Here is a 9,746-nt window from a genome sequence, read left to right as displayed (position 1 = left end):
GAGGGAATGGTCTGTGTGGATTTAGAATTGAGTTACGCTTTGGGGCAGCACAATTTCCTTTTTCTTGTCTTGATTTTGGAGCCATACCCTGAAGTGCGCAAGGGCTACTCCTGACATGGTGAGCGGGAGTTGAACCTGGTGGTGCCTGAGGGACCATGGGGTGCTTGGGACTGAATCCAGGTCTCCCACAGGCTAACTATGTGCTCCAGGCCTTTTCCATTTCTCTGGCCCTGGAGTACAATTGTCCATGCAGAGAAGTGATTGCCTCATTTACACCAATATAGAACTCATTGCTATTGATCAAGAACTTTCCTCTTTCCATCTAAGGAGAACTGTTCCTACAATTTCCAGTATCACAGATTCTATTTTTATGTTTCAAAAATCTTACAAGCAAAATAGTATTTTTAATTAAATTACAATGAAAAAAATGTTTAATAATTTTAATGAAAACTGTTAATATTCTTTTGTTTTGTTTTGTTTTGGGATCACACTTGATGGTGCTCAGGGGTTATTCCTGGCTCTAAACTCAGGAATCACTCCTGGTGGAGCTCAGGGGACAGGATGTGATGCTGGCATTAAACTTAGATTGGCCACATGCCACTATATTGGCCACCAATAGATTGATCACCAATAGATTGGCCCACCCCACTGTATTATTGCTTGAGCCCCAGTGTTTAAAAGTTTATAGAGGGCTAGAGAGATGATACTGAGATTAAGGCAATACCTTACATATGACTTTGTTCTCTATCATTGCATAATCCCCCACATATCATCAGGTATATTCCATGAGGCCTCCCCAAGAACCGTCAGTGTGGCCCTAAGGAAATTCCTTGTACTTAGGGTCTGAACAACACTGGGTCCTCTAACCCTAGCATAGAACCATAGGCCGATTGGCTGAGAATCATCAGGACGGGGTTTGAGGCCTCCTGAGAACTGCTTGGAAGAACCACTCCCATTTCATATATATAAAAATAAAACAGCACATTTTCATTTGGGGGTTTACCTCAGGTATAATGCTTGGGGGCCACATCTCCTGATACTCAAGAAAACCTGTGGTGCTGGGGCCTAAATCCAAGGTTCCTGCATCAAAATTTGTGCCCCAGCCCTTGGAACCATCTCCCGACCCTACTAAGATTCCTCCATATTTTAAATTTGCTCTGTCCTTGACATGATCGCCAGTGGAATTTATGGTTATGTGCATGTTTGATGAGGTTCCTCTCTCATTGTGTGCTTGACCTCTCTGTAAAGTTTCAAAGTGGGGAAAGGAAAGGAAAATACCACCAGGGGCCTCTGTACTGACTATACTCCTGCCAGGAGTCCAGGATAGTGAGTGGTGCTGGCTGGGGCTTGATGATGTTGGTGGGCAGTGCCTAAGAGCTAACTTACTCTCTTTCCTTCCTCTCTGTCTGTCTGTCTGTCTGTCTGTCTGTGTCTTCTGGTGTCTACCTTCTATGCTGTGGTAGCTCATAAAGCCTCATTCCTGCTCTCCAGCAAGCACTCAGCTCAGCTCAGTTCAGCACACCATCTCCTCCTCCAACATGGCCATCTCATCTCGCCTCGCCCTGTGGGAGCAGAAGGAAAGTTATTCTCGGGGTTGGGTCTGGAGCCTGGGCTCCCGGGTAGGCATGGGGAGGGGGGATGAATTACAGAATGGGGACTCAGACCACTCCTTCCTATCTTGGACTGACAGCCAGCACCTCTCAGTGGCATCTTCTGCCTACCTTCCATCCTTCACCAGTTGGTGAGCCATACCCACTGCCCTTAACTAGGCATCAGTGACCAGCCCCTGACCCTTCCCATCATTTCTTGGTCTTTGCCTGTTCCATAGGAAGCAATGGAAGGAAAACTGGTAGACCAGTTGTCTGGTCTCCATCCTAACTGATGAGTCTGCAAATTTCAGGTGTTGTCAGCTGCTGGCTGCCAGATAAAGGCCCTGAAGTGAGTTTCTGAGGTGCCTCTTTTTTGTCCCTAGGGAAAACTAAAAGAGTTCTCTTCATCAATCCCTCCTCCCTTCTCTTGGAGAAGGGCTGCCCTTTCTTGATTGCCTGTCATCCCCATCCTCCTTCCACCTCTGGTGACTTGAGAAATTTGGTGCCTTCTGGCTGCTTCTGCTTCCTCAGAGAGCCATTTGTGTATTTTGATGAAAAAGCAACCGAGTGACCCATAATAGAGGTCACCACCTGCAGGGGGCTTTTTGAGATGGTACTGGGCAAGGGGCTGCCATCTCCCAGGGAAGGAGAGATGTGGCCTGTCTCTTACTCCATGTTCTTCCTGGGCAATGCTCTGCCTCCTTTGGGGCCTCTGCTTGTCTCCTGGCTTCTCTTATCTTTTTGGATTCCCCTTGACTCAGTGGAGTTGCAGAGATCCAGGCCAGGCAAGTTTTCCCTCCTCTTCACCCCCCCCCCCCCCAGAGGAACTTTGATAAGATGCTTATTTTAAACCAGAGTGAGCTCTGTGTACAAAGTGTTGGATCCCTACCCCCCTTCTTTTAAGGAGCAGTTAGAAATGCTGATTAAAGTCACACCCTAATCTGTCCAGAGCCATCCATTGCCTGTCTCATGCCCCCAAGGATTCTGTCACCTACAAAGAGGCCTCAGTAGTAGCTCAGTTTCCTGGGCTGGTCTGGGGTAAAATGCCAGAGTCTAAGTCCAGGCTGCTGATTTTTGGAGTCTTCTTTTGTTTGTTTTTAGGGGTCACACCCAGTGGTGCTCAGGGGTTATTCCTGGCTCTGCGCTTAGAAATTGCACCTGACAGGCTTGGGGGACCATATGGGATGCCGGGAATCGAACCGGGATCCAACCTGTGTTGGCCTTGTGCAAGGCAAACACCCTAACGCTGTGCTATTGCTCCAGCCCCATGATTTTTTGAGTCTATAGAACCATGTTTGGGAGCAGAACCTCCCAGAGATGGGTCAGCCATATGTCAGGAAGGAAACTAGTTTGGTCCCCAAACTGATGGTCCAAAACCATAGTAGAAGGCAGTTTAGCCAAGGTAGAAATCAAACATGAGCTCCCAGGTTTCATTTCACATGCAATCTGGAGACAACCCCTCTCAAAGCCCACAAAGCCCCTACCTGTTCTACTGCTGCCCATTCATGGAGTTGACTGGCATATCCTTCTTGGTCCCCACTGAGCTCAACGGTAGCTTTTAAAGGGCAACTTGTCCTGGCCAGTCAATTCACTGGTTTCTCTCATTCTTTGCTCCACCAAAATAGATTCGAGAAGAGGACAAGAGCCCCCCACCATCCTCGCCCCCTCCCCTTTTCTCTGTCATCCCAGGGGGCTTCATCCGGCAGCTGGTCCGAGAGACTGAAAAAGAGTCCAAGGAAGCAAGAAGGAAGAAGCAGGCAGTGCTGACGTCTCCAGAGCCAGAGGTAAGTGGTTTTATAGAAAGGGCAAGTGGTGTCTGTCAGTAGCCATCATTCTGTCTGGGGAGGCTGTGCTGAACTACCACCACTTCTCTCTCTCTCTCTCTCTCTCTCTCTCTCTCTCTCTCTCTCTCTCTCTCTCACACACACACACACACACACACACATCCTACCTTTGTTCCTAGTATCTCCCTTTGGGGATAGTATCCCCGTCCTTTCCCCAGCCTAATCTATTAAACTCTTATATATCCTTCAAAACCCAGCTCACATGGCATGTTTCTTCATTGCCTTTCTTCCTCTGATTTCTGCCTTTTCTGCCTGTCTTAATTGTGGCAAACAGCAAATAGTTTGGTTGAAGATGTTCCTTACGTTCTTTAAGTTAAAGCTAGATCCTTAACTGGCTTTCTTCTTCAACTATACATGTGGGGTGATTCTGAGAGTACTTGGCCCACAGTGAGCAATCTACAAACGTGTGTTGAAGGAATGAATGATACCACTGGATGTGTTTGTGGCCATCACCTTACCCCTACAATTGCTGCCAAAGAAACTTAGGTATTAGTGAGGATGCAGAGCAGGAAAGGGGAATATCTTTCTTCTGCCAAGGACCATTTGGATGTTTTAAAAGCATTTGTGGGTTAATGATTAGCCCAGTCAGGAATCCTGAACCCCGCTCCAGCTGTGCTCCTTCCACTGTGTCAGTGTGGACTGAAGCAACAGTTTGGATAAGAGGATCCCTGAACTTTAAGTATTTGGGAATATCTTCCTGCTGGTTGGGTCTCTCTCTTGTCCTCCAGTTCTTCCCTAAGGGAAGCCAGGCAGGATGATGAGGTGGAGGTCAGGCTGACCAACCAGGAGCCCAGTGTATCTTGGGTGAATCTTGGAAAGGAGATCTGTATCTCTCTGGTGCCCACTCTCCCCCAAGACAAGGGAAGAGTAGTGCAATGGTTGGACTGAGATCTGGCAGCCTTGGGTCTGGTGCACACTGAGTTCTGAACTCACCACCCTGGGGCACCACCCTGCCCCCTCTCCAGCTGTTGTCTGCTTGTGCCTGCACCTGTCCAACACAACGCTGCTCCACAGAACTCTGACGGTTGAGCCGGAGCAGCTGCTGAGCCTGCCAAGTCTTGGGGGCGGGGGGCTCTTGCTCTACCCATGCCTAACACAACATTAGTGGAGAGCAAAGCATCTCCACAGGCCCTTCCCAGGTCATGATCAAAGGTACTTGTTTGCCATTGATCACATGACAGGCTGATTTGGTCACTCTTGGGCTTCTTTGATCCTCTGGGCTACAGTGGAACCCATGGAATTAGACCCACTTTTTAGAGGTGGAGACGAAGGCTCAGAGTGGTCCAGGGACTGTCCCAAGACCACTGGGGGAGAGGGAGGCAGAGCCCATACAGAGAATGTGTGCTCTTAGTGCTGGGCATCTGCAGGGTGGGGTGGGTGGGGTAATTGTGAGGAGGAGCAAAGTGATGAAAAGTCCTGGGGCCATGCTGATGTTACCGTACAGTTAGGAAGCAGGGCAAAGAGGGAAAAGTGAGGTTGGGGCACACTGTCACCCTTGGGACTGCAGAAGCTCAGAGCCAAACTATGGAGGTCAGACTTCAGGTCCCTACAGGTGGGGCACCGGGGCCAGAGCAGGGCAGAGTCAGGGTATGTTGGGCCACCCATGGGCCTATCTTCTGCTTGACAGCTCTGGGATCCCTCTGCTAACCCAGCCCAGACTGTTGGTGGTTCTTCCTAATCTCCTTGTAAGGCCCCCTTAGAATCCATTCCCATTTTGCAGGAATGGAAAACGAGGTTCAGAGTGGTGAGGGAACCAATGAGGGGCTGGGAATCACAGAGGCTGTCAGGCAAACAGGACTCCAGATTTGGCCCTGTCCTCAAGGGGTCTAGACCTATCCCTGGCCCTGTCTTGACCTTTGCTGGCATGGTCAAGACTGTTGGTTCTATGCAGAATTGATTGGCCCAGAGTAACCAGTCTTCCTCCAGAGTGTCACCCTGGTTTCCTCCCATACCTCCATGATTCTAGATTTTCTGTTCCCTTGATAGGCTGAGGGGCTGCAGAGAGCTTATGGCTGCAGTGACAGAATATGCCAAAGAAGGAAGTCATGGGGTAGGAGGTTCTGGCCATCCTATTCGCCCATCCCTCACTGACTTACTGTTTCCTTCCAGTGGGTTAGATAAAAATAAGGCATTGACTCAGTGTTTGCCATGGTGTAGACAGTGGTGAAATTTGCCAAGTGCAGCTGAGCCCCTTTCCAAGAAGGCTGTGCCTTGCCATGTTCTGAAAGGTTACACTGGGCACTAGGCCTTGGGCACAAGAGTGGGTACTGGGCGCCTAGTTGCCTGTTTGGGGTCTCCTGTAGAGGTTATCTGGAGCTGCCTCTATCAGATTGTGGGTGGGGGCCACAATGCAGCAGTCATTTTTAAAGCTTCTGGAAAATTCCACTAAGCCCTAGAGAGATAAGTAGTAATGTTAGTATACAGACCCCGGGGTTCCTGAAATGAAAAATTAGTTGTTATAGTTTAGGCAATACAGTTACAAGGGTTCTGATAATGATGTAGAAACTTCCTGGAACCTACCACTGCCAAAGTGTTCCCCCACCCTCCACCACTGTCCTTATTTCACCTCTGCAGATTGGGGTATGTGTAGGGGGATCCCTGATGTACAGTTCGTGCTGTGCAGCATGGGGACCTCATGAGTCCCTTTGAGAGCATTTCTGATGATGATCTTTGGGCAAAGATCTGTGGTGCAGGTGGCATTGCAGGTGAATAGAAAAACAAGTGGTAGTTGAAGGGAGAGGGGCTACTTCCGACTCAATTGAAGCCTGGTAAGGGGTGTGTGAGATGTGGGTGGAGGGGCCCTGTGGCAAAGCATATAAGGAAGGTGGAGATGAGACCAAAAACTGGTGGGGTGTCAGGGTGAGGGAAGCTGAAGAAGCTCCTCACAGGGAACTTTGAAAGGCAGGTGGTTATGGGAATGGTTTCCTATGGCCAGCAGTCCAGATATTTGCATTGGATTCGAAACAATAGGCCATAGGACCAAAGAGTTAGTACCAAAGGGAAGGTGCTTGCCTGGCCCACAGTTGGCCCTGATTCAGACTCTGGCACCACATATGGGGAAAGGCCCTTGAGTACAGAGTCAGGAGTAAACCCTGAGCACAGCTGGGCAATAGTGGGCACTGGGCCTTGGGCACAAGAGTGGGTACTGAGGGCCTGGTTGTCTGTTGGGGTCTTCTTCATGTGGACGCCACATGAAAAATATTAAAAAACAAAATAAAACCACAGGCTGCTGTGGCAGTGGCCCCAGAAGGAACCTACTGGGCATGGAAAGGAGATGCAGGATGTAAAGGTCTGAGGGAATCCACAGTTCCTACAACTGCTTTGGGTTCAAGAGCAGGTGGACGCCTTAGTCCTTTGTACTAGTATGTGCAAAGTGGGGGTAAGGTCATCCTGCACCCCGGGGGGCAGGCTGAGTAGTCGAAGAGCAGGGACATGCGAAGGGGTGGGACAGTCGAGGCCACACACCCCCCACTCACCCTCAGGGGCAGACAGGCTAGTCTGATGGCAGAGTCCTGCTGTGGAGGAAAGAGGCAGGGATGGATAGTGGGCAGACATTGGGCCATTGCCTGAATAGAAAGTGGGTGACCAGACGCAGAAGGGGTAGCATTTGATGGCTGGTTCAAGTTGTGGGCTTCTGTGGCACCCCAGGGGGAAGCAGAGGGGTGTCCCTGCCCCACGCTCTGCCGGAGCCTCAAATAGCTCAGAGAGGACCGAGGTTGTGGGGTGCAGTCTCGAAGATGGAATGTGTGGGAGCGGCCAAGCTGGGTGCTGGAGTAGGTCTGGTGATGGCAGCCAGAGTTCTTTCTGGGTCCCTTCCGGGGGCAGGAAGACTCGGGCAGAAATAGCAACCACAGCCGCCACGGCTACAGCGATGCCCAGCAGCTGTGTCTGTCGGAGGCATCCCAGTGTGCTGAGCTGTTTCTGCACGAGACCTTGGAGGCCCATGCCTACCCCACAGACCCTGAGTGGGGGTGCTTGCCCTCACCCCGAGGGCGCATGCTTGCCTTACAGACCCTGTATGCCAGGGGTCTCAAACTCAATTTACCTGGAGGCCGCAGGAGGCAAAGTCGGGGTGAGGCAGGGCCGCATAAGGGATTTCACACAGAAAAAATGTCCTCAAATGTCATTATTAACAGTTTTAATTATTTCTTCTGAACATGAATAGAATATTGAGTGAAGATCATGAACAGTTCTTCTGAACATGGCATCTGGCAGCAAGGAACCACATTTGGCTTTAGAGAGGAAGCAGTTGAGACCCTCAGTATGGCTTGAAGATGATCATCATTAAGTCTAGACCTGTACTTTGACTTACTGAAGTTCAATGTGGAGAATAACTATTCACACAAATATGTGCTCCCAAAAAGGCACATGGTGCGCTTGAACATTCGGGAAAGCTCAGGGAAGCTGGGGGGCAATTCTCTCAAAAATTGCCCATGCATGTCTGCTTTTCCACTAAACTCCCTGAACTTGGCTCATTGCAGGTCAATGAGCTCCATTTGAAGCACAGGAGGGGCATCTTGCACATCAAAGGAAAAGGGGTCCACACAAATTTAGAAAGTGGCTCTGTGCTTTTTGAAGTCTGCAAATCTGTGATCAAATTCCTTCTCTAGCTTAAAAATAGCATCAATATGATTTTACCATCCAAGACAAAGCAGAAGTCTTTCATACATCACAAAAGCACCAAGGGGAGAGTAAATGATCATGCAAGGAGTCTACAGTTAGTCCTATGACAGTATACTTCAGGGGTGGAGAAACCCTGTAACTCCTAGGCCAAGGGAATTCCCTCTATAATATCCCCAATACTTAATGTGCCTATGCAGGGGAAAAAGAAAAAAGCACAAAATAATCATCTTTTCACACATTTATTGATTGATTGATCGATTTTTTAAAAATTTTTATTGTGACCAAAGTGCATTACAAATCTTTCACTGCATCATTTATGGTACATAGTGACAATGAATGAGGGGCATTCCCACCACCAGTGCTGTCCTCCCTCTGCCCCTGTTCCCAGTATGCATCCCATATCTCCCTTCTTTACCCCGCAGAATGCTAGAGCAACTGGTCTCCACTTTACAGCTTGTTGTAGATTGAGCATCCATTCCACCATCATTGGAGATAAAAAGGATAAAAAAAGGGAGAAAATTTGGTGACAACTACCAAAAAAAGAAAGAGAGAGAAAAAAAAGAAAGAAAAGAAAAATGGGAGAAAAAAAATAATGGACCCGGCAAATAAATATAAAAATAAATCTCTAAAAAATAACCACAAGAGTGAAAAAGAAAGAGAAAAGTGGAAGAAAAAAAGAGAAGGAAAATAAAGTAAAAAACTAACAAATCAAAACAAAACAAGAAAAAGTATGGGTGCTGGAGTGGCAAGGTTTGGCATTCCCCCACTTTTTGTTTGTTTGTTTGTTTGTTTGTTTTGCATAGGCACAGTAAGCATAGGGGAAGAAAGGGAATTCCCATGACCTAAGAGATTCAGAGTTTCTCTATCCTTGAAACATACCATCATGGGATCAACCCCTGGATCCATATATACTCATTACCCCATCCCAAAGGCTTTTTTGTGATGCCAGGAAAGTTTCCTCTCAGTTGCGTGTGAGAAAATCAAGCCACTGTCGCTAGCGATCTTGGTATTTGCCCGGATTATAGGTCAGGGTCTAGGATAGAGTCTCTAGGTTCTAGAGGTTCCTATCCATCGTTGTTGTTGCGTTCAGTCTTCTGTAACACTTGCTTCCTGTTTTTTTCAGTCCCTAAGCTGAAGCCTAGGATATTATGGATCCAAAGGTTCTGCTCAGTCTCTGTTGTCCAAGTTGGACCTCTGCAATAAGACATTTTGTTGTTTTGTTGTTGTTTTTTATGTGTCCTGGGCTACAGCCTAGGGTAGGGTTTTTCTTATTAGTCCCAAGGTTGTCAAAGTCAGTGTTCTGTTGTTGGTGCTCTTATTTTTCACAGTTCAAAGGACAATATCTCTTCTGATTTCCATTTAGTGTTAGGTGATGTGATAGGACAGCCTGGTCTTAGGTCAAGTTTTCCTTTCCTCATTATCATGTCAAAACTGGCACAAGTTGGTGCCAGAGCAGTGTTATAAATCTCCCGATGGAGCTTAGTTCCTGGTGGTGTTTCCCGGAGCTGTATCATTTCTATGTCGAGAATCTGGGGTTTGGGATTGGACTAACACTGTCCAATCTCCTGGGGACTGCATTGTATCCACATGACACATGCTCAGGATGGGAGGCACCCTTCTGCTATAAAAAGTGAGTTATTATCCCTAAAAGATAAAATCTTATTTCTGTGTCTATGGTTTCCCCTTTTGT

General features: G+C 48.0%; 1 protein-coding gene across 1 annotated transcript in view; it reads left to right on the top strand.

Moving 5' to 3' along the window:
• Positions 1-1,538: 1,538 nt before the first annotated feature.
• The window catches only part of MYO18B (myosin XVIIIB), a 235,613-nt gene continuing 227,405 nt past the window's right edge, over positions 1,539-9,746 (top strand). The window contains exons 1-2 of the mRNA XM_049788082.1: positions 1,539-1,598; positions 3,215-3,373. Of these exons, the coding sequence (XP_049644039.1) occupies positions 1,539-1,598; positions 3,215-3,373 (219 nt within the window). The remainder of the gene's footprint in view (positions 1,599-3,214; positions 3,374-9,746) is intronic.

Source organism: Suncus etruscus, chromosome 15 (assembly GCF_024139225.1).
Source record: "Suncus etruscus isolate mSunEtr1 chromosome 15, mSunEtr1.pri.cur, whole genome shotgun sequence".
In the NCBI taxonomy this organism is placed as follows: domain Eukaryota; kingdom Metazoa; phylum Chordata; class Mammalia; order Eulipotyphla; family Soricidae; genus Suncus; species Suncus etruscus.
This window is presented reverse-complemented; position numbering and strand designations above follow the sequence as displayed.